Here is a 25834-nt window from a genome sequence, read left to right as displayed (position 1 = left end):
TCACACGAGGCCAGGAGGTGGAGGCTGTAGTCAGCTATGGTAGTGCCACTGCACTCCAGCCTCCATCATAGAGCAAGAACCCATCTCAAAACAAAAGTGAAAACTGGCCTGCCTTGCCCCGGGGACCTCTCCTGCTTCATGTGGTTAGAACCTGGCATGAATGCGCTTTTGTCTCGTCCTGAGTCACAGGTCCCAGTTGATGGCCCTTTCCATACTGAAAACTCTCCATACGTTTCTTTTAAAACCTTTTATTCAATAATATATACTTTTAAAATAATAATATGTAACTGCCGCCATGCCACATACTGCCCCTGTCCCCCCACTGTGGAGTCTGTGGTCAGCTAGTTAGCGTGGTTTGCTGAAAACCAGGCGGCCACGGGATGAGCTGAGGGGCTTGGGGAGCAACAGTAACCAACAACATTCTGCATACCCTTCACATTCCCCATGCTTTCTGGGTCGGGAAGAAGTCAACAGGAAGCCAAAGGCCAGTGAGCCTTTTACATTCGGAAGTGAGGTTTGATATACGGTGGTGGGCTGCCCTTCGCTTGGTCTAGTTCGTGCTTGCCAAACCTGCCACCGTTTTGTCTGCTCACGGAACGTGATCTCTCTATACGCGTTAAGACGTTTGATTTGGTTCTTGTTCTGCTTATGGAAAAGTGGGAGAACCGCAACAGACCTGGGGAAAGAGATGGGAGGAGGGAAAGATGGCATTAATCAACCTGAGCAGGCGAGGGAGGCCTCCACCTGTGGGAGGAGGGCCTGTGCTAGAATACAAGCTTGGCCTTCCCATGCCACTTGGTGAACCTTGCGAGAACTTGCTTTGAGTTCAGGTTTCCAACAGTACCCTCTGCCTTCTTCCTCTTCTGATCACCGTGACAGAGTGGTCTCTAGCACAGCCTTCTGTCACAGGAAGGGTGCTCTGGGCACGTGTTGTGACCCAGTCTCCTACCCTACCCCACCCCATCCCTCAAGTCCAGGGCGCTGATGGAGAAGGCTCGAAGACTCTTGACCATTCTGTACCAGTCAAGCTACAAGTTCAGCAATCAGCTCTAGGTCCCCCTCAGACCTGACCTGATTATTTGAGGTGTCTTGGGACTAAGAAGGGATCTGTATTTACTCAGAAAAAGGGCTGAGTCCACTAATAAAGAGCAGTAAGTGAGCTCAAATATTTTTAACTCTCCCCTGGAAACAGCTAGCTGCCTGGCATGGCCTGAAAACCTCATTTCTCCTTCCATGTCCAGCATAGCGAGTGGGTGGTGAGATGCCAGCAGTGGGATTCTAGCAGCAGTGCCTCCCGGAACAGCACTACAGTGCTGAGAAAGGAATATGCACCTGGGAAGCTGTCACACACACAGCATCACTTCATGAAAACTTTCTTTGGGTAAAGGAAGGGTTCCACTGCGTAGTATTTGTAAAGGGCTGTGTGGTGCATAAGGTTAAGAAAGAAATGACTGTATTTGCCTTAAGCACTTCAGCCGATTCGAAGCACCCAACTTCACAGAGGCTCAGTGAGGAGAAAGCACACTAATTAAAGACCCCACCATCTGCCAAATAATAGCATGTGCTGCAAGGAATGGGGCTAGGGAGGGAGTTTCACGAATGCAGAACACTTGGCCACAAGGTTAAAGTCATACACTAAAACAGTCAATCCCAAGAAGCAGGTATCTGAGTGGCGTGACTCAGAGTCAAGTACATACAAATGGAACACTCCCACCAGGACACTCTAGCCCCACTTCTGCTAAAGGAAAGTCTTCACACCAAGGTGTAACATACATCTTTGCATTTCAAAGTTTATCCCTCCCTTCTCCCCAAAGAGACAGGAAATACAAGTTAAGGTCCTCATAGCAATGGTTTGTCTCCCACTTGGGAAGGCTGGTTATTGTCAACATTTTTATTTAAGAAAACAGGATTTAACATGGCATTTTTCTTCCCTCTAAGGGCAGCAGCACATAAATCATACATCAGTCATCCAGTGATACAAAGAGGTGGCCAATTGTGTCTGAAGTAGTCACTTGTAAAGGATCACAACCCAGGCAGTGTTGCTTTTCTGCAAACAGAAGGAAACAGAAGGCTCCATGGTCCTTGAAGATTATCCAAGTTTTCCACTAGTTGTCAAGATTTCTGTCCCAACCTCTTAGTCACCATTTACAGCAAGAAGAGCCAGCAGGTGAAAAACTGTTAATTTATTGATTCAAAGTTGTTTTTTCTTANGAAACTGGTGATGAGTACAAATAACACTCATTAGAATATTTATACTAAGTATGTACATGTTTATATGGGTATATATGTATGTATATGAATACACACACACAAGAGGATTTCAAAACTTCATAAAAGTGAAATTGAAAGATAAAAATAAAAAATTTAAATTGATTTTCTCAACATAAGCTCCATCAAGTTTAAGATACTTTTGTAAGTGGCGATACTAGCCATTTAGTTTATCCTTAAAGAGATGAGTATCTTGGGAATTTAACCACGTTAATTTGTTCTTTTTTACATTATGCACTGAAGAGAAATGGTTGTCCTAAATATTTTCTAAGATTAGAATACAAGAAGTCAAAAAGTGCCAAATCAGGACTATGGGGAGGCTAATGATTTCCCATGAAAACTTCAACAAAATCCCCCTTTTTTGATGAGAGAAGTGAGCAGGAACATTGTTATGGTGGAGAGGAACTCTCTGGTAAAGCTTTCCTAGGTGTTTTTTTGCTAAAGCTTTGGATAAATTTCTCAAAACGCTCTTATAACAAGATGAGTTGTTATCATTGTTTGTACCTCCAGAAAGCCAACAAACAAAATACCTTGAGAATACCAAGAAACAGTTGCCATGATGTTTGCTCTTGACTGGCCCACTTTTGTTTTGACTGGACCCATTTCACCTCTTGGTAGCTATTGCTTTGATTGAGCTCTGTCTTTGGGATCATGCTGATAAAGGTGTTTCATCACCTATCACAAGTCTTCCAAGAAATGTTTCAGGATTTTGATCCAACTTGTTTAAAATTTTGATTGAAACCTTTGCTCTTGTCTGTGGCTAATTTGAGTACAATAGATTTGGCACTCATTGAGTGAAAAGTTTGCTCAGCATCAAATTTTCAGTAAGAATTGTGTAAGCTGAATCAATTGAGATGTCAGTAGTGTTGGTTATTGTTTCTTCTGTTAACCATTGGTATGCTTCATTTAGGGCACGAACAAGATAATTTTTGTCCTTGCAGATTCATGTGGATGGTCTGCTACTGTGGGCTTCATCTTCAGTATTCTCTCATTCCTTCTTAAAATGTGTTACTCCTTTGTAAACCCATGATTTCTTTTGGGCATTGTCTCTTTAAACACGTTGTAAAACATCAAGAATTTCACCGTTTTTCCACTCAAGTTTTTCCATAAATTTAATGTTTGTTCTTGGTTTCATTTTGGCAGAATTCATGTTGCTGTTATAGGGGCACTTTTCAAACTGATTTTTTATCCTTCTGATACCTCAAACTAGATCCTATTCAGACATATTAAGTTAGTATGAGTTTATTTTGGCAAAAAAATCTTTTAAAATTAATGTGTATTTTTTATAATATGCATTTTCATAAACATTTGGAAAATTCTGCTGTTTGGGTCTGTGTGCATGTGTATATGTGTTTGTGTCTATACACTAAGAAATAAAGCCATAAAAACAAAATAAGTGACTTGGAGATTAAAATCTAAAAATGATGGTCCTGAAGAAAACATTTATAATTTCTTATTTTTCTTTTCTCTCCTTTCACCTCCCCTTTTCTCACTCTCTTATATTTTGAATTTAATAATTTTCTTTTTGAAAGATTTGGTTTATGTTACTGTTTTCATAGTTATAAAGGTTTTTAAACCTATTCCTTTTAACATTTTTATAATGTATGCTCACATTAATTAACCAAAATGTATGTATACCTTACCTTAATAATAAAATGTCACTATTGCCTGAAATGGTATTCCAACTAAGCTTAAGCATGTCTCCTAGGACCATATCTCTGAGGGGACAGGTTGAAAAGTAGAAGTGTTTGAACATTTCTAAACAATGCAATAATTTTCTCCAAAATGATTTAATGGGTGCAATTACTTTGGAGAAAATATCTCCTCTGGAGGATGTGAGAGCTTCTGCTTCCTCACATCTTTGCCAACACTAGATATTATCAGTACTTTGATTTGACAACAACGATGGTCAAGAAAAATGTTAAACAGAATCGTTCATGGTAGAAAACTTGTTTTTGTTTGAAAGGGAATTCTAAAATTTTATGTTAGGTTTGATATTGATATTTTAGAAAAATATTAAGTAAAAAAAATCTCCCTCCATTTCCAGTTGGATACATGTGTATTTTAATAATATATATTAAAAAGTGCTGAAAGGGACCATTCTTGTCTTGTTCCATATCTTGGCAAAAAGGCATTCAATTTTTCTCTGTTTACTATGGTATTAGCTGTGGTTGCCATATATGGCCTTTGTCGTTTTGTGGTTTGCTCTTCACATATCCAATTTGTTGTGAGTTTTTATCATGCAAGGATGTTGAATTTTATTGAATAACTTCAGCAACTTTTGCAATAGTCATATGATTTTTGTCCTGATTTTTCTGATGTGATTAATCACCCTTATGAATATGCATATTTTGAACTATTCTTGCATCCCTGGGATAAATACCAATTGATCATAATGAATGATATTTTCAATGTATTGTCAAATTAGGGACAGTAATAATTGGTGTACAAATTTTACATCTATTTTCAACAGATATATTGGTCTGTAGTTTTCTATTTTTTTGTTTGTTTATTCTTGTCTGGCATTAGGCTAATGCTGGCCTCACAAAACAGATTTAGATGTATTTCTTTCTCTTCAGTTTGGAATAATTTGATAAGAATGGTATTCTTTTTAAATGTTTGGTAGAATTCAGCAGTGAAGCAGCAGTTTTAAACTTGTTTTTTTAATAGGAGACTTTGTAATGATCTAATTAGTACTGATCTGTTCGTGTTTTTATTTCTTCATGCTTCAATCTTTCTAGGTTGTATTTGTGTAGAAATTTAACCATTTGTTCTAAGTTTTCCAATTATTTGATGTATAGTTATAATAGTCTCTAATAATCCTTTGTATTTCTGTTTTATCACTTGTAATGTCTTCTTTTTTGTAAGTGGTTTTATATATGTGGATCCTTTTTCTTAGTTAGCTCAGCTGATGATCTGTCAGTTTTGTTTAACTTTTCAGCAAATTATTGTGTCATTTTGTTTTTCCTTTGTATTTTTTTAGTCTTTCTATAGCTCAGTTCTGTTCTGATAGTAATTATTTCCTTCTACTAATTTTGGATTTTGTTTCTGCTTTCCTATCTCCTGGAGATGCATAATCAGGTTGTTTATCTGATATCACTCTATTTCTATTCTAATTCTATTCATTGTTTTTAATGTAAGTCTTTATTGCTATAAATATTTATCTTAGTACTGGTTTTGTTATATTTTAAATATGTGGTATGTTGTGTTTTCATTTTGTTTCAACATATTTTATATTTTTATTTTTTTATTTCTATATTACCCATTGGTTGCTCTGAAATATGTTTAATTTTTATGATTCATATCTATATTCAAAACACAAGCTTTATTTTAAAATCACCTGCAATAATTTATATCTCTTTTGTTTTCTGAATCATGTCTTCTCTGTGTAGTTTAATATTTAAGCCAGGTTGGTTGTTCATTCCCTAGAGTTCCTAGATAACTACACTTTCATAAACGTCATATTAAAGATCTGTTATAATATTTCAAAATGTAAAATGTAAACAATTGAGTTAATAAACCCATCTATTGCAGGTAATTAATTTCTGTTGCTTTTGGCTATTTTTTTTTAATACGGTGTAATAAAATTTGCATAATTTTACTGCTTAGAAGCCATTTTGACAAGCATATTTATAGCTAATTAAATTAATGAGAAATTATTTTTACTATTGATAGACTACTTACCTATACCATAAGCTTTTGTTTAACAAATTGTATAAAAAACTATGTTCATATTACGTACATGTAGGGATTATAAGTAGATAAATACTTTGAGATGAGCCTTGTCTTTTATCTCATGTTTCTTCTTAACCTATGATTACTGGAGTTGAGTGACTGTGCTTCATAAACTGCTTTATCTGAGATTCATTCCCTCAACAACTCCAGTTTAAGCAGAAGATTGTTGTCATCTTTATTTGAAGTACAGTTCAATATTATCTGCAGAAGCCACAAACATACCACTATATCATAAAAGCTGCATGAAAAAATATTTGAAAATGGTTATGGTATGATTTAAAGTCGTTTATTCGTTTTATCTTGGCTTACTCCTTAAGAAAATGAAAATCTTTTGTGAACATTAAGAATGAAAACAGTATGTTTGATTTCAATGGAAACCATATTACCTTTTAGAATTATATTTAAAAATTTAGTAAATTAACTGTTTATGCTCACTTTTTCTTCTCATCATTAACTAGCTATAAGGCCTGAAATGAAATTCATTCTCATTAGTCTTTCACTGACAGACTAGTTTTATCAACTGCAAGCTAGGCTTGTATGCAATACATCAGTATATGTGAATTTGACATTTTCATCACAAGGTATGACCCCTGTTGAAATGTGTCTACCTGAATCACAGAAACTATATACTAAAATTACAGTGAGAACTCTGATTCTGAGAGTTCACTAGAGAGATAATTAAATTAAACTTGTTCACCTTCAAAAAGGAAATTCTCTTAACATTTAAAATGAATGGCAATAATGAAAGAATACAACTCAGTTTACTTGACATCTTGATAAGAATGATAAATTAATGCTGTTTTCTTGGTGGGGGGAGGGAATTAAAATTGTAGTGTGATGAAATAAGTATCTTATGAGCACTGGTTCTTTTTCTAAACAGCTGAAGAATTTTTTAACATTCAGTTTCACCAAGCTTTATTTTGTTTACCGCCTAATATATGCCAGGGCTACGAAACTCTTGGAGATATAAGTAAGAGTGAAATCTGTCCCTGTCTTCCTAGAGCTCATAGTTGGTCATGGTAAATATTTAAACAAGTATTAATTATGTTTACTCTGAGATGGAATGTGAAATGTGGACATGTGCTGGAGCTGCCATTTAGTCTTTTTTTTTTTTTTTAAACTGTTAATTTATTGATTCAAAGTTGTTTTCTTTTTTTTCTTAAGAAAAAAACAACAATCCCCAATACATGCAGTTCAGGGTTAAGTATCACATTTGTAGCACATTGTTGAGTCTCAACACGAAAATATGCATCACCTGTATAATCCCATCACATATTTTTCCAGCCTCTACAATATCTAGTTGGGGGTGTTTTCATTTACACATCCACATAGCTCAGAAGCATGTTATTACTGGTTGATCTGGCCCCATGCTTCCCTGCCACGTCCCCTGCCCTGGTCTCCACCTTGGGGTTAGCTTTTCCTAAAGGCAGGATGTTACTCAGTCTTAATTTATTAAGGTCAGTGACAAACTTTGGCTTCTTGTGTGCTCATGTGGTCCCTGCTTTTGCTTTCGGAAGGGTTTATATTGAAATGACTGTGACTCTGATCAATTAATATCCCCTCGTTTATTTGTAGGAAGTAAGTTTGCTTGTTCCTGTGGGTGCTCACACAGCAACACAGGTTCCTAATCATGTAATCTGAACTGGCATTAAAGGAAACTGTTAACTGGGCTCTTAGATCTATTTCAATTCATATAAAAAAATTCTTCCAATTGTTGCTTGTGTCTCAAAGTAGTTCTGCTTCCATCCTTATCAACAGAGCACCTGGGAGAACCTAAGTCATTTCCCTGAGTAGGCACGGACCGTGAGCCCCACGGCACCCAGCTCTCTCTGGGACTCAGCACCTGACTCGAGAGCACCACCTTTCAGTCCACTGGGACCAATCCAGGGGGCAGCAACCTCCCCAGGGTGCATTCCAGAACATAAACTTGGTAGCTTCTAATTGATCCCCTCAAGAAGTCCATTTCCTCCTCAAGAGCTACCTTTAGACGGTTTTTCTTATTGGTCCCTTTTCTTTTAACAGTCCCTCCCCTAGCCACTCTCTCCAAGTCCCCAAGGATTACGAGTTCGTCTGCCTCCTCTATCAGTCTGAGAGCACCTTCCTCTCTGCAAGGGAACACATTTGCTTTAAACCTTGTGAGTGCTGACAAGTTACAGAATGTCTGGGAGGAGGCCCAGCTGAGTGAGTGGTGTTGAATGCCTCACTGAACAACACCGGCGCTTCTCTGGTTGGTGAGAAGGCCCAGGCAAGCTTGGTCTACATCGTACACTCAATGGCTTCTCCTACCCAGCCACCTACTCTGCCTACAGGGACAGGATGAAAGCAAGCCAGCTGACAGCATCCAGGGGAGAGTGAACTGCCACCACACCAGAGATGCAAATATGACTCAGCACTTCATGAGTTCTGCTCTCACCATGGGATTTCTCAGCAGAAGCAAAGCTTGCAGTTAGGCTCACTTGTAGCCAACAAATGATATATCCATCTGGATTTGGCATAGGAACCTTTTGTTCTCACCATACCAGGTCTATGTTCTTGAACATAGGCAGTACCTGAGATGATAGTATAACACTACCCTGTTCCCCACATTTTTTGCTTTTCTTTAGGAAATAATTAAGTCCTTATCATAGGCACTTTTAACCTGTTTAAGATAATGATGCAAACAAATGAAAAGTACTGAGATGAGTTTAAGAAAGAATATGCTAACTGAAAAGGATACTGGGTACGTATATTTACCATGATTTAGTCTAAATATTAGACACACACACGCACACACAGACACACACACACACACGCACACACCCCTTTTGGAACTCTCCAAGACCATCTCCGAACCTAGGTAGTCTTAAAATTTCAGGGCAGCTAGGTTTGGAAACAAAAATGGTTTTTGGAGGCAGGAAAAGACGACAGTCTGAAACTGGACTCACTTCAGTTTGGGAAAGAATGGCCTAGGTGTCCAGACCAGACCCAGGAAGGGGTGAGCATTTCAAGCCCAGTTATGTTCTAAGTCTAAGGCATGAAGAGAGGTAAAAGTACAGGTGCTGGAAAAGCAAGCTGTGTGCTTACAAGGAAGAATGTCTGTGTCAAAGCTGCAGTTACAAAACCCTAGGACAAGGCAGGCAGACTGTGTCTGCACCTACATCATGGTCAGAGAGACAGGCAGAGGCCAATCACCTGACTCTTCTCCCCCAGGTACTTTTATTACCTCTGGGGGACCCAAGGGAAAGGAATAGGGTTACCGCTTCACCAAGACCCTCCAGTAGGCTCCTCTTGCCTGGTCCGGACAGGCAACTTAAAAAAAAAGGGGGGGGGGGAGGGCTGAGGAGTTGGTGATAACGGAGACTGGAGGGGGAGCAGGAAAGACACGCAGTGGCACATCTCCCTGACAATATCCAACGCTTCAGGATTGCCTATAAGGGCACAATAGAAGGCTTCTGATAATCCAAAACACTGAGTTTTGCTGCCTGACATATCAATATAGGCAAGAGCTCACATCTTGCTTTTAACTTTCAGGTAGAACAAATGTTTACACTAATATACAGAATGTGCAATGCAAGCAGGCAGCATTGGTATGAGGACCTTAACTGAATGCATTTCTTGGCTTTGGGATCTTATTTTTTATTTTTTTACTCTATAAACTCAACTCTATAATAAGAGAAGAGTTTCATTTGTATTTTAAGTTCCCACAGACCAAACAACAAAAATAGAATCTACATTTAGAGATAGGACCTGCTACCAATACCAATAAGATTTTATTGGAATATGGAATGTAAACAAATGTTTCAAACAAACAATCTAACCTTATAAAAATGTATGGCATTTTTAAATAGTTAATAAAGAAATCCTAAAGGGTGATGTGGTAGACACCTCTCGTTCTAGCCTAGGTGTGTGAAGTCCCCAGAGCTGTGGCATGGCCCTGCAGCTGGGGTGAGGGGACTGCCTACAAACCATGTTGGTGCTGAGTCCCCAAAATGAAATCAGCCCTATTTTTATTACACTCTAGCTTTCTCTGCTAACATGAAGGTTAGCACAATGGATCCAACACTTGCTCCAGGAGCACCACTTTCTTCCCCAAGCCCCTTGTATATTATTCTCAGTTGCTTATCAGATGAACCTGCCCACACAACTCTAGTACCTGCATGCAAGACAGACTTATCTTTGCCATCACAGAAATGTGTCACATATCAGAACTTACAAATGCATATTACCCTGATTACAGTGGGAAACTGTATCTCATGGGGATACAGGGAAGTGGGAGAAAGTTATTTTTTTCGGTCTTTCGTGAAAAAATTCTAATGGGATATTTTCCTCCCTCACCTTGCCTGAAGACTGACTTTCCAGCTTTAGTTATGGTTGTGAACAAAAAGGTCTGTTTCAGAGAGGTGCATTAAAAAAGGCGCACACATAGGGATGTGCTGGGAAGTGGTGAAGTTCTCCTTACAAGGCTGCCAAAAAAACAAAAAAACAGCAACAAGATTTTATGGTTAGGCAAATCAACAAAGGTTATAGTGAGCTCCAAGTTATGCACTTAGCATGGAACTTTTGATGACACCGATGGACCAGTTCATGGCATTGCAAGGTTTCATGATCCCTCCTGACATCAAAGAGGACTCTTGTGAAAGTGACTGCAGTTTGCTCCCAAATGAATCCACTTGGAGGAAAACTGCAGGGATGAGGTACATTTCCTGGAGAGCTCATGTCATAAAAAAATACATAAAACATGGATTTGTAAAGAGCTTAAAAAAAAATACTGTCACTGTTTTAATATCTCCTTTTCATAAATGAGGCTGGTGTGTCAGTATAGACTGCTGACATTTCGCTAAAACTTGAGCCTGAATTTCACCAAAGGAAACCCAGACCACAATGGAATAGATAGGAAGTCAGACATTCAGAGCTTGTTGACTGAATGGGTTAATTCAACAGTGGTGCCCTGTTAAACAAAGGTAAATGTACAACAACTCCGAGTCTCTATCTCCCATGCATTCCAGAGGCAGAGCTCCTTTAGATCCTGAACTAGGTGCATCCCCATGCTGCCACAGTGACAGCTCCCTGGAGACTAGCACTGGGGAGTTTCTTTCTTGCTTTTTGACAGACTTTTAGAGGTCTTTACTCTTCTTTGCATTTAGAAGGAATGATTAGAATTTCTTTTTATCACACTGTAGTTTTCCTTCAAGGTTTGTGTTTGGTTGGTTGGTTTTATTGGCAAGCATCAATGCTGCATTACCCGTCGCTTTCCAGTCTTCATCGTGCTGCCGTGAGACCACTGGAAAGCACAGCATTGTCTGCACAAGGCTGGGACTGCTCCTTCACCACAGGGTCTGCAAGAAAGCAGGAGGAAAGTCAGGCAATCAGGGTGGGGAGTGCCGAGAGACGCCCATGGCAAATCCATGCTTTCGACTGAGAGACAGACTGATAGGCAAGCCAGGGTCAGAGGGCAACAGAGGAGCCAGAAATCACGGAATTCCGGCCGTATAAAAACCAAACACTGAAAAATAACCAGCAACTGTTATTGCCGTCAACTCTTATACTTCCTCAGGGTATGAACTCAACTGCTAAGAGGCATAGAAACCCCAATTGCCCACTGTTCAACATTTCTACTAGTTTTATTTTCTTTCAATACTAACATCATCTCTAACCCCTAATTTCTTCAAAGCATGTAGAGTAATAAGCACTTTAAAGGAAAGGTGAGTAAAAGAGCCATTAGAAGACCAATCCATTTTAAGCAACAGTGCTTTGAAATTTTTCAAATTGAAGTATGACATGTATTCAGAAAAGCAGAAAGATCATTAATTACATGTGATAAACATTAGTAATCCTAATTTGATCTAACTCAAAGGGTAAAAACAGCTTTCTGAGCCAGATACTGGAGAGGGGACATCTGAGTACTCTGGGGCTGAGGTCTAGAAGGCTGAAGCCTTTTAAATGTGCTGTCTCCCTTATGCATATGGGCCACAGGTTCAAGACCACAGTGATACATTCTTCAGGCAAAAATTTAGTTAATCTCCAGAGGAAAAAAAAGGACAGGGAAAGGCAGCATATTGATCAAGCCAGAGACCACAACTTTAAGGGTTAAACATTTCCATCTTGATTCAGAAAGTGAACTGAGGTAAGTCTCTCAACCTCCCTGCTCCCCAGGAAGGAGACTGGTAATAGCCGGAAGTTTATTTGAAACACGTTATCAGTGGGGAGAACCATACACATGTGGAACAATAAGCAAGCACACAAACTGAATGTGTACACACTGCTAAGTGAGCAGTTCAGTCAAGATTTCAGTGAAGTCTCTCCATCTATTTTCCTTTCCTCAAATTCCTTTTATCCATCCATCTGTTCATCTCCTTTCAAAATATACAATGGTTATCTTACTACCTTTAAGTACTAGATTTCTGAGGGGAGAAATAATCTTCAGTTAGGTTTCCACATAAATGATATTTAAGAGCAAATCTTAGATACTTGTGATCTATGAATTCAGGGTGACAGGAAGTATTCAAACAGCCTGAACTCAAGGGAGATCCAACCAGTGAATAAGCAAACACCTCTGGTGATCAAGAAACTGATCTGCAAAGTTGTCTCAATCATCTACAATTAATGAGGCCAAATTTTAGGAATAATCTAATCCAAATACCCTAGAATTCTCCTAACTGGTCTCAAAGAGAACGAGTGGAAGATGTGTTCTCTTTAATGAATCACCCCCTGAACAAAGTCCCTGGAGACTCACAGAAGTAAGGGTGCTCCATGGCCTCTTTGGCAGTCAGTCTCTGTTGATGGTCGTATCGCAGAAGTTTGTCCAGAAGATCTAGTGCCTCAGGGCTGACAAGATGTCTGTTCTCACTATGGATAAAGTTTTCCCAGCGTTTCCTTGAATGTCTGAGAAGAAAAATGAAGCATTAGTCATCTGAGACTAAATAAGAATCCTTATCTCCTCGGGCTAAAGCCAACAAAACCTTAGAATAATGCACTGATTATAAGCTTGTGAAATCTCTAACTGGTACTTGACCTGCTGCCCCACAGTTACAGCATAGCATCCTGAAACACAATGGTGCTCCGTGATTAGATAAACAGAATTAGGTAAAACTTCTATATCTGATTTAGAATACATGGAACCTCTCTAATTTAGTTTGTATGCTGTAGGCTCTCAGTCAATTCTGGGTGGCGTGCAGGAGAGTGAGCAATTTTTATTGGTCAGCAGATATATTTCCCAGGGCTAGCCTCAGAAACAGGGAGGTTCCATAAAATACTGTTTGAAAACTATTAACAAAACATTTACTTTTCAACATTATTGCACTGTACCTGAAAACTCAATGCGCTTTAAAATTTGCTATCATATAGAAAATCCTTTACAGAGATCAGAAGAAATTATAAGTCTCTTCATCTTGAAGAGGTATGAAGTAAAAAAATTAAAAAACAAACTAAGGCTCTTATTTGAAGAATCACCACTCTCCAAGTGTGGCCGTTAAAAATAAGCACATGCTGTACCAGAAAACTTTTTTTCTGTAACATTATGATTTTGGTTTCCCTTTTCTATTGACAAACAGGTTACCTCTCAGAGAAGTATCAAATATCTCAAATAAGTTAAAGAAAATATGCATAGGAAAAGATGGCTATTTCCATTTTACTATAATTAGAACAGGAAAAGAAAGTGATTTTGGCTAACCTTTCCACTTCTGAAATAGGGTAAGGTAAAGCACTCTTTCTCTCTCTTACTTACTGTCCCAGGATATCGTTGAAGTGTGGATCTAGGTCTATGTGATACTTCTTCAGATACCCATACAGCTCCTCTGTACCCAGAACCTTGGCAATGCGGACAAGCTGTAACACAAAACAAACTGACCAAATCACTGAGCACAGAACTCACTGTTAGCCCGTGAGGACGCTGTACCAAGGAATCAGAAGACTTCCACACCACTTAATCTCCAGGGACCAGATACAAATCTGAGTCCAGGGCAGGCAGACAGACCCAAGGACAAGGAGTTCACATGAATGCAAATTTCCAAACTGCCTTTAAAATAACACAACTTCAGGGGTATGGAGGCAGCAAACCACATTGTTATGTGTACCTATGCAACAATCTTGCATGTTCTGCACATGTACCCCAGAACCTAAAGTGCAATTTAAAAAAATAAAAATAACACAACTTATGATAATAATCTTCTAGAGGTGGACTAGTACAGGGGCATCACAATTCAATGACTAACATCTAGTTTCATTAGACAAGGAGGTGCCTGACTTCTTCACAGAATCATTCTGGAAGTTTGGCACAGATAGCATTATCTGCCTCTACTTCTGGAGACCTGATAAACAGACAAAATTCTGTGCAATCTTTAGCTTGAAGAAAAGCTCCTATGCAGACACTGAAAGATGATTAGTGGCTCAATGATAGTATTCCTATGTAAGGATGCTATGTGCTTGGCATTCACCCCCAAACAAATAAGAACCAGATAGTGTTTGCTCACCTGGTCATAGTTGTCCTGTCCATGGAAGAAGGGTTCCCTTCGAAAGATCATGCTTGCTAACATGCAGCCCAAACTCCACATGTCCAAGCTATAATCGTACATCTGAGAAGAAAAGGACAATCCATCAGCCAAGGGTATTAGAAATCAGTTTTTCTGATAAAAACTTCTTTTTTAGACAAGATTAGGTGTGTTCATGATGGTATGGCCATAGCTAATTTCTTTCTTAAAAAAAAAAAAAAAATTAAACTTCCTGGCTCCTAGAACTGATCTGAATATCTAGTCTTCATTTGACCTTTGCAGATATTTTAGATTTAAAAACTTCTCTGCTCCCCCAAAAAAACTAGCTGAGAAAAAACTTAAAATTAGCATTTTGGGATGAAATAATGGCTGGGTTTTGAGTGTATCCAAACTGACTAGATAAACAGCAAACCAGAAAAAGCCCTAAGCAAGTATAAATAACCCAGAGCAGCTCTGCTAACAAGTTTACCTGATAGTCCACAAGGAGTTCTGGTCCCTTGAAGTACCTTGAGGCTACACGAACATTGTACTCCTGAGCGGGATGATAGAATTCTGCCAGACCCCAATCTATCAGTCGCAGCTACAAATAGGACAGAAAAAAACATGTAAAAGGAGTGTTTCTAGATGCCTATGCCTTACAAGGCCACATCACATTAGGTAACAATTATTTGGCCACACAAAAAATGTGAGCAGGTGCGCTGGCTTAAAAATCACACTTTCGGCAACTGTTTAAGAGGTCATTTTTAGAGCAGAGCACTTGAAATGCTTTTTTAAAAAATGTTAAATTATCCCGGCCCATCACTCTCTAGATCAATAGAGCTCACCCTTTTTTTCTGCCTACATTCAGAAACTCTAGGCAGTTACACACGGTAATATTCTCCCATCATTCACAGCTTTCGTTAAAAGCTCCAGGCGTCAGTGAAAGGGCTGGGGACACGTCTCACTCCAGGATTGAAGCACTGCTCTAGTGATTTATTCATCTAATACTAGATGATCCACTTATTCACTGATTAGGGCCAACCAGAGTTGGATATTAAAAATAGGAGGGACCCAAGTGTACTCTTAAGGCCAGTCAGATTGGTCTGCGGGTCATCAAGAAATGAAGCAGAAACCACCAGCTGTAATTTGTTTCTGAGGCCCTCCAGAAAACTATGACCAAAATGAAACAAGTGACTACAGTTAAACTGTCTGCTTTCCTTGTGCACTATGCTATACAAAGTAGAAATCAGCAGAGATGGGAGAAATCATGGTAATGAAAGTTTGCCAAAAAACCCACCACAGGTCTACAGAAACCATCACGGCACTGGACAGTTTTTCCGTCTGTGCTAAGCCTTTTAATCAAGCTTGCTGCTACCTGGCTGTAATGGTACCTTTTTCTGTTGGTGATCTATCATGACATTGTGAGGTTTCACATCCCTGTGCATGATTCCCTTGCTGTGGCAGTAATCCAGAGCCTATTAGGTGAGAAAGCACAGAGAAAAGTAAGCAAACCCTCTACCATCCCCCAATGCAACCATAGTCTTATTGTGACACCTTGACTTGAATACAGTCCCCCAAGGGGCAGCTTGCTGCCTGTAATGAAAAGAGAAAAAAGCGTGCTTCAGAAGGCACCCCTTTCTCTCTGTGCACACTACAGCTGGTAGAAAGGAGCTATGAAGGGAATGGCAAGGGCTATGAGATGAGGCCAGTCACAGTGACTCATGCCTGTAATCCCAGCACTTTGGGAGGCTGAGGCGGGTGGATCACTTGAGGTCAGGAGTTTGAGACTAGCCTTGGGTAACATGGCTCTACAAAAAAAACACGCCAGGCATGGTGGTGCATGCCTGTAATCCCAGCTACTGGGGTGGCTGAGGCAGAACTGCTTGAACGCAGGAGGCGGAGGCTGCAGTGAGGCAAGATGGCACCACTGCACTCCAGCCTAGGCAAAAAAGGCCAGGAGGGAGTGAGGGGGTTGGAGAGATGATAAACCAGATTTGGGAACCTCACTGGAGTCACCTCTCACAGTGGTTCGAGGGACAGACCAGCATCTATGTGGACATGAATAATCTTTCAACATGGCTTATCTTGTACACAAGTGTCCCACATGAGTTTTCTAGATGACCAAACGTTTAGTATTTTCCTTAAATACATTTTCCTTAAATATAATCCCTGAGCCAGCTGGCCTTTAAGAATTATCATCACGCCAGGCATGGTGGCTCACGCCTGTAATCCCAGCACTTTGGGAGGCTGAGGCAGGCAGCTCACTTCAGGTCAGGAGACCAGAGCAGCCTGGCCAGCATGGCGAAACCCCGTCTCTACTCAAAGTACAAAAAATTTAGTCAGGCAAGGTGGCGGGCACCTGTAGTCCCAGCTACTTGTGGGGCTGATGCACGAGAACTGCTTGAACCGGGGAGGTGGAGGTTGCAGTGAGCCAAGATGGCACCATTGCACTCTAGCCTACGCAACAGAGTGAGACTCTGTCTCAAAAAAAAAAAAAAAAGAAAAAATAATTAACGTTACATTATTTCTCCAAGGGAGAAAATTGCTTTGTATAAGACAATTGATATATAGGTAAGATTTTAAGTATATAATGGTTTTTCATAAATTTAAAGAGTTGTGCAACCATTATCGCAATCCAGTTTTAGAACATCTCCATCACCCCTAAAATGTGAGCCTGTCTGTAGTCAATCTCCTCTCCTAACTACTCCTGACCCCCTCCATGCCCTGCTCCCAACCACTGACCTGCTATTTGCTGGTATAGGTTTGCCTTTTCTGGACATTCATAAATGAAATCATACATGTACAGTGCTTTGTCTACTTTCTTTCATTCAGCATACTGTTTCTGAGATTCATCCGAGTTGTCTCCCTTGCTAAGTAGTATTCCACTACTAGCTGATGGACATTTGGGTTGTTTCCACTCATACTTTCATTTCCCCTAGGTTCCTAGGGGTGGAAGTGCTGGGTTGTATGCCAAGTTCAACTTATTTTTTTTTTTTTTTTAGACCAAATTTTCACTCTTGAATGCAATGGTACGATCTTGGCTCACCACAACATCCACCTCCCAGGTTCAAGTGATTCTCCTGTCTCAGTCTCCCAAGTAGCTGGGATTATAGGCATGCTCCACCATGCCCAGCAAATTTTGTATTTTTAGTAGAGACCGTGTTTCTCCATGTTAATCAGGCTGGTCTCAAACCCTCGACCTCAGGTGATTCACCCGCCTTAGCCTCCCAAAGTGCTAGGATTACAGGTGTGCGCCACCACGCCCGGCCTAGGCCTATGTTTAACTTTTTAAGAAACTGCCTAATTGTCTTCCAAAGTGACTGCATCACTTTTACTCCCACCAGCAACCTGACAGGTGTTGACAAGAATGTGGAGAAACTTAAACCCTCAGGTTGCTGGAGGAGTACACAAGCCAGGGAATGAGTCCTAGGATTAGCATTCCAGGAATAAGCTCCCCCGATCTGTGCTTTTCCCTAAACGGAAAGAGTACAATACAATATATGATGCTTGTTATTTGAAGATCAAGAATAGGCACTACTAAACTATGGGGACAGAGATAAGAATATAATCTTCAGAGGAGGAGACACTAAAGAGAAGAACACAAGAGAGCCCTGCAGGCTGGTACAGAATTCTCTACCAGCCCCGTGCAACAGGACTTTCTGCAACGATGGAAATATTCCATTCCTGCACTGTATGATATGGCATCCACTAGCCACATGAGGCCACTGAGAACCTGAAATGTGGCTAGTTTGACGAGGGAACTAAATTTTATTACTTTATTTTAGTTTTTTGGACAGGGCCTTGCTCTGCTGTCCAGGCTACACTGTAGTGGCACAATCTCAGCTCACTGCAACCTCTGCCCCACAGGCTCAAGCGGATCCTCCTACCTCCTGAGTAGCTGGGACCACAGGCATGCACCACACCTGGCTATTTTTTTACATATATACTTTTTTGCAGAGATGGGGCTTCACCATGTTTCCCAGGCTGGTCTTGAGCTCCCGAGCTCAAGCAATCCACCTGCCTTGGTCTCCCTTAGTGCTGGGATTTACAGGCGTGAGCCACCGAGTCCAGCCAGGAACTAAATTTTAAATTTTACTTAATTGAAATAGCTACATATGGGCAGTGGCTACTAACTATACTGGATAGCATCATCCTGTGTAAATCTGTGTGAGAGTTTTACATACACAAACATCCAAAAGACTGTACATTTAAGATTTATTTACTTCACTTACATTCTACTTCAGTTTTTTCCTCTGTTTTCCAAAATGCCTTTGTGGCAGTGCTTTATGAAACCAGGGGTCCTGAGGGCAGACCTCCCTGAATCCGAATCAGATCAGGTAGCACAACAAAGCCTCAGTGAGTCACTGAGTCATCACACTGCAGCTCTCAGCCTCAGTTGCTTCTATATTTTCAAAGGAGTTAAATATTTCATCTTCTCCACTCCATTTTTTTATTTTCAAAGAGAAAATTTACCAAGTGTTGATTCTGCTATATTGCCTACTCTTTGTCCAAAGGAACAAAATAATCAAGACCACAATATCTGGGATGTGAAAAATACTCGATGAAAGCAAAGGCTGAACAAATACAGTAAGGTAATTAATTCTTTTGCCACATTTCCTAGTCAGATTCCCTGTGGAGTTACTGACATGCTTTGAAATTCTTTGGGGAATTATTTCAGTTTTAAAATCTGGTACAGTTTCTGACCATTAAGCATGAAAGACGTTTTTCAAGTTTCATCTGGGATTCTATGTTTCATTAGCAAAAATAAGTATATGCCCTTACTGCCTAGCTGCTACCTCCAGAAAAGAGAAAGGACATCAGACATTGAACGATACCCGCACGTCCACCTGGGAAGACCTCCATTAGCTGGATGTCTTTATGGGACCTAAGAGCAGGGTAGCTTATTCAACTTTAGAGGTTTGGCTGATGGTTTAATAACACAAAATCTCAATACTACCTTACTTAAAAATAACCAACTGTGAGATTTGAATTGTAGCTCTCATAGGGTGAGAGTGCATGGGATTACTCAGGAAGCACCTCCAGGAAAGGAGCTAGCCTGACAGTTCACAGGAAAATGGCACTGTAAATTTCACCCACACCAATGCTTCAATTCCAGTCTGGAGAAGATAAGGAGAAAGGTGGGATAAATCAAGTTCAACCTCCCTGTCTTTCTGATCTTACTGACAAAAAGGAAGACCCACTAGGCATGAGTGAACCCTTCAATCCACCACCTTAGCTTTCCCTAATGATAAGTGGTTCGTACAAGTTCTTATAAAAACACATTCATTTCACAGAACTAGTTCTTCAAATTCCCATTCCCTAAAGCCCAGCCTTGATTCAACTTGGTCTATAACTAGTTGACAATCCCATCAAAACTCCATCTTGGCCATTTTCTTCAGTAACGCCAGTACCTTAAATCATCTCATTTCAGAGGTTCTTAAGATCTACAACTACCCTCAAACTTTTCGCAGGACTGCATATTAAAACATGCATTTTGGAGGGAGTTCATAGTTTTCATTAGGTTCTTAGTGATCCATAACACAAAAATTTCGGACCCGTGGGTGTATTCCGTTTTACAAATTGAGAGTTCTTTAAGTGTTTATCTAGGCAAACTAAAAGTGGTCATTCCTCCACCAACCAGTAATTCTACAAAATTTCATTGTGCTTGGGATTAGTAAGTCTTAGATATTCTACCCATCACTTCTCCCTACATTAACAAGCCAGGGCTACAGGGGTAGGGTAGGAAGACTCGTCCAAGAAGGGGATGATGACACATGGCAAGGAAAGATGGCTGTAAATGCCTGCCACCCTTGTAGGCATGTCCCTCTATAATATAACTTCAATGCTTTTTCTATCAAGAAGCAGAGTCAGTTTTTCCACCCCTTGAAGCTAGGCTTGGTCATGTGATTTGCTTTGGCCAACAGAGTATTAGCAAATATGACACGGGTAGCGGGTTGAAAAGTACCTATACATTGAGGTTTCCCCTTCTCTGCTATTAGGAACCCCAGGAGGACCACCATGGGAAGCAGCATGAACTTCACGGGCTGGAAGACGAGACCTCAGCTATCCCTGCTGCCCGAGCTGTGGTCTAGATTGTCAGTGAAGCCATCTTGCCCCAGTCAAGTCAACTGAGACCTAAAGAATCATCGGGCTAACTCACAGAATCATAACAAACAATAATCATTTTTTAAAAATCATTAAGTTTGGGGTGATTTGTTATATTCACAGCAAGTATTAATAAAGCAGAAAAGAGAAAACTCATGGACCAACAAGAGCTATGGGAGGTCCTAAGGTATAGCGTCCCTGGTACCCCTTGACTTGGCCATTTTTTTCTCAGTTCCACTGGAAAGTTTCTACATGAAGATTCCTTGATGGAAGCCTCAATATAAATTTTAAAACTTCACTAAATCCTCTGGATGTCAAGAAACATTTTACTTGAGTTATTTTTGCTTTCTCAAAAACTTATCTTCTAATGAACAAGCCTGAAAAAGTTAATGGTTTATGAATGCCACTTACTTTAAGTAGTTCATACATATAAAACCGGATATCAAAGTCTGTCAGGATCTGGTAGAGTTGCTGAAACAAGAGTCCAGAAAACAGAAAGTTAATTTAGTCTCATTGGGTCTTGTCATCCCAAGTGCGGGCCATTCTCTAAGCTTACTTGATACTTAAGTGACTAAGGAATCCCATGACTTTCTCACTACCTGATCTGAAATAAATGGGAGCAAAGTCTAAAGATGAAGGTTTAATATTTCAATCATAGGATAGAATAAAAAAAACGGAAGGAATTCCAAGGGAGAAAAACCATTTAAGTCAACTCAGATCTTTCCTATTTAATGCTCTGTGATTTTGCCAATTACAATCATTAACCACAATTACACCATGTGAAGTCTAAGTTGTCTGTCTTCACATTCTTACTGTAAAGAAATCTAACCCCACTGCAGCACCGCAGTATACTCTAGAAAGTGGGTTCTGAGTGGATACAAGGTCTCTGAAGAACTTCACAGGCTACTGTGGTAAAATAGTGGTGAGATAGGCTGTTCTTGAAAGAAATGAGGAAAAAGGAGGTGCTACAGCATTTGCAGATGGCAAGAGCTTACAAAAAAAATCTATACCCTCCGCTCCCGGGAAACCAACTCCAGGCTGGAAAAAAAGAACATTTCACAGGCAACAACTGATGGCTTGGGAGTGAAAAAGAGGGTAACAAAAATGATCACCGACCAAACTAATAAACAGTGGAAAGTTTTCATTACTGATAATCCAAAGATGCACTCACTGGGAGTTTTAAAAAATTTCTAAGAGTAAGAATACATTAATGCTACAAGCTTCATTTAAAGCATCATAAACCCTTGTCAGAAACTCTCATCTTTGATAGTCGATCAAATCCAAGTAAATCTCTTTTCCCATCAATCTAAGCCCCACACTTTCCATAAAATTAAGAAACACGCCTTTATTAAACTTCTCTTGTTCTTCCGTTAGAAAAGAGACTCAAGCAATGTAGGGAATCTCTCCAGGGAACACAGAACAGCATATACAATGTATCTGTGTAATAGCGAGGAAAATAAAACTATACATCCACATTTTCTGTATCTGCAAAAATGATATAGAAGTAATAAAAACTGGTTTCATGTATATATATGTAGAGGGACATGCAGCTGGAATACAGGGGAGTAAAAGAGTTTTTTTCACTGTCTACCATTTTATATTTTTGATCCAAATATAATGTTCAAAATATTTTAATAAAAACATCAAATTTGCCGAGAACCAAATTTAACATTTTCTAAGAATACCAGGTCTTTGCTTTCTCAAGTTTCCCCCTTTCAGTAATTTCCCCTTCGAGCTTAGGAAAAAATTTTATTTCATCAACCTCAGGGCAGCGCAGGGAATGAAATATACAGGCCAGCACACAGTATTGTAGAGTGGGTGGCTGACCCTGGCTGCAGCTGAACCCCATTTAGGCAGAACCGCACCAACAAGCCACTACTTCTGCTCAAGAGAGCTTCAGCTACATAACACATACTCAGGTTTTTTGTTCTCTCCCAGCTCTACTTAGGCTGCACACTGACAGCTTGAATGTACAGACAGAGGCTTAAGATGCCATCTCTTGGGTGTCAAAGCAGTTCCTCCTCTGTGAGTTAAGGAAATCATTCACAGAGACTATGCTAAATTGGACTTCAAGTCAATAAATACCCTATGAACTTAAAGTCAAAAAATACCCTATGAAAGAGAAAAGATCAAATTTTCTAACCCTTAGAAGGCTGGAGCATTTTATTTCCAAAAAATTAGCATGGGCTATTTTATTAGACTTTTATCTGTGGAAGGCTTTCCTCATCATGTGGTACCTACACCATGTATCTGTATAAATGGGTAAGCCATAAAAATAAATGTCTTTAGACTGCCAATAGTATTTCTAGCTACTACAACCATTAACAATTTAATTCAAGACACCAGTTGTATACCAGAATTTAGGCCTAAGATATTACAGAGTCCCTAGTGACTGGCTGCCTTTCACCCTCACTTCTCAGGATCTCTGGGTAGGAGAAGACCAACCTACATCTGTAACATTTAACTGCCTGGGCCTAAAATCCAAGACTATGCAGGGTCCACAGTCTGGCTTCCTCTGACTTTTGTAGCTCTGTTCTTCACTGCACCCCCCAGGAGTCCCTAACTGACAAAACAAGCCCGTGTTTGCTGCCTCCATTCTCTCCTCTCTAGCCCTGCTCCACCTTAGCCTGGAAAGCCAAACCCAACCTGTTTGCTCTCTAAAGAGCTGACAATGATACCTTCCTTCTCGGTCTCCATGCCACTGACTCTCCAACATGGCTGTGCACAGGACACCATTAAGAACACAGCGTCCCCAGAGTTAACATTCCTCACACAGGGACTGGTGGTGACCTCGGGTTCTCAAGGTGATTCCTCACTCTGCTGTGTGCTTTGTCCAGACCCCCAAGAATCCCATGCCAACATTCCCTGTGCTTCATGGCATACGCATATGATTGGGAGAAATGGGTACAGTGGCTGGTGGCAGACTCATCAAATTTGGTGATAAAAGATCTCTGAACTCCCCCCACGACCCAAGTATGCCAATGGCCCACTTAACAACCCACTCAATACCACTCCCACTTCCCACACTCAGCTCCAACCACATACTAAATCCTCACACAGCAGAAGAACAGGTGCTTCATACACCAAACACCACATATGGCAGTTCTGTCTTGCATACATGTTTTTTCAATGTTCATAGTCAGTGGAACAAAAACAGAAGAAATTTTCCAAGAAACAGAAGTATCAAGAGTCCATGACACATTAGAAAGAGGAACGTCACAAGAACCACACTTTCCCTCCCTTCTCCTTAGCCAGCTATGGGGAGAACATTATTAAAAAATCCACTGCAAAATGCTGGCAGGAAGTCAGCTTTGCTTACATTTTCGAAAACTAAACCACTTAAAAGGTGGAAATTTCCTGGGCCTTTTAATTAGCTCCAAAAAGTCTAAGGAAAAGAATGGCAGAAATTGTAATTTGATCATCTGAACCAGGGCCCCCATGGTCTAAAACCACAGACACCCACAATGGCATAACCATATGTGGGCCTTGCTGCTACCGTAGGCATATGAACAGCTGTTCAGACTCCAGCTGCGATTCAGCTCCATCACCGTGAGCCACAGATTCAAGGACCCCATTCCCACCATGACCTTCGGGAAGATAACACTTTACAAGAAAGCTTCCCAGGTAGCTCTGGTTAGTCCGTGCCCGTAAATCCCTGTAGTCATGTGTAGAGAGAAGAAAAAGTGGTGGGATATATAAAGTCAAAGCAAAAAAGGTGTTTACTGTACTAGTCACCAGTTTAAGAATTGTTTACAAGTAACCCCCAAGATCCAGAATAAAACCAAGGTCAACATTTTTAGAAATTTAAGGAAGTAGAATAAATCTTTAATCAAGCAGATCAAAGTTATTACAAGTCACGTGAAAATGTCACTTATTTTCCTACAAGGAAATAACAAAATGTCAACAACCTATAATAACATACGTGACAATGACAAAGAAGTAGAGCTGTTTCCCCAATTAAGGAAACTGTATTTAGTCTGTGAACTCAGGCCTCACATCACCTACTAAGTGGTGATTTACCTCTATATGTGAGCAATTTAGAAATTCTCCAAATATCAATGTGATTCTACCAGCTTCTTGGGATGGAGCCCATTTGGAATGTCTTATCAAAATCCTTTTTTGTATTTCAAAATAGTACCTTAGCTTCCCTTGAGACACTTTTTTTTTTTTTAAATTGAGACAGAGTCTTGCTCTGTCACCCAGGCTGGAGTAAAATGGAAAGATCTCCGCTCACTGCAACCTCTGTCCCCCAGGTTCAAGTGATTCTACTGCCTCAGCCTCCCCAGTAGCTGAGACTTACAGGTATATGCCACCACGCCTGGCTAATTTTTTGTATTTTTAGTAGAGACATGTTTTCTCCATGTTAGCCAGGCTGGTCTCAAACTTCTGACCTCAGGTGATCTGCCCACCTTGGCCTCCCAAAGTGCTGGAATTACAGGTGTGAGCTACCATGCCTGGCCTGAGACACAAATTTTAAGTATGCAAAGTTGCTGCAATTATTCATTCCAACTCTTACAGATTGGCTTTTCTCATTCACTCTGAAGCTTTGTCTTGCTCTAAAATATCTTTATTACAGTTTTGGCATATATGAAGCATAAAAACTTGATTTTAAGGAGAAACTGACCAAACCAATACCTCCACCAGAAGGTGAAATACAAGAAAAAAAAATTAGTAGACCATAATTCTAAACTAAATTAACAAGTTTGGTATAAAAAATGATCATGTACTAAAGTTACAAAGCAACCATCAACAAATCCCAAATAATTAACATTATACAGGTCATGTTCTCTGAACATAGTGCAAAGAAATTTTTAAAAAAAATTTCAACTGGATCCTGGATCATACATTCACAAACACACAGCTACGAAGGACATTACTGAAACAATAACCAGAGAGAAACTTTTGAGTGTGAACTTTGTCTTAGATGGCAATATTGTATAAACATAAAAGTTCTTCGGTGTACTAAGAGTATCGTGGTTTGCGGAGGAAAACAGCCTAGCTTCAGTGCTAGCATATTTACAATTGATGTATCATAATGATGTCTGCAACTTACTTTAAAATGACTCAGCAAAAAGATAAAATAGAGATAGGAGAGGCTGGGTGTGGTGGCTCACACCTGTAATCCCAGCACTTTGGGAGGCCAAAGTGGGCAGATCACCTGAGGTAAGGAGCTCAAGACCAGCCTGGCCAACATGGTGAAAACCTGTCTCTACTAAAAATAAAAAAAATTAGCCAGGTGTGGTGGTGCACGCCTGTAGGCCCAGCTACTTGGGAAGCTGAGG

At 40.0% G+C, this 25834-nt stretch overlaps 1 protein-coding gene across 2 annotated transcripts in view; it reads right to left on the bottom strand.

Annotated features, from left to right (window-relative positions):
* Nucleotides 1-232: 232 nt before the first annotated feature.
* The window catches only part of CSNK2A2 (casein kinase 2 alpha 2), a 44633-nt gene continuing 19031 nt past the window's right edge, over nt 233-25834 (bottom strand). The window contains exons 5-12 of one of the 2 annotated variants that reach the window (XM_017502585.2): nt 20964-21023; nt 15839-15922; nt 14938-15048; nt 14451-14552; nt 13706-13806; nt 12716-12864; nt 11225-11318; nt 233-676 (exon numbers count right to left, since the gene is read on the bottom strand). In XM_017502585.2, the coding sequence (XP_017358074.1) occupies nt 11242-11318; nt 12716-12864; nt 13706-13806; nt 14451-14552; nt 14938-15048; nt 15839-15922; nt 20964-21023 (684 nt within the window). In that variant the 3' untranslated portion in view covers nt 233-676; nt 11225-11241. Of the gene's footprint in view, nt 677-1830; nt 2048-11224; nt 11319-12715; nt 12865-13705; nt 13807-14450; nt 14553-14937; nt 15049-15838; nt 15923-20963; nt 21024-25834 lie in introns of those variants that run through there. The other variant, XM_037729279.1, reaches the window with a different exon arrangement.

The sequence above is a fragment of the Cebus imitator genome, unplaced genomic scaffold (genome assembly GCF_001604975.1).
Source record: "Cebus imitator isolate Cc_AM_T3 unplaced genomic scaffold, Cebus_imitator-1.0 Scaffold297, whole genome shotgun sequence".
In the NCBI taxonomy this organism is placed as follows: Eukaryota; Metazoa; Chordata; class Mammalia; order Primates; family Cebidae; genus Cebus; species Cebus imitator.
The sequence above is the reverse complement of the archived record's forward strand: the minus strand, read 5'-3'. Positions and strand labels throughout refer to the sequence as shown.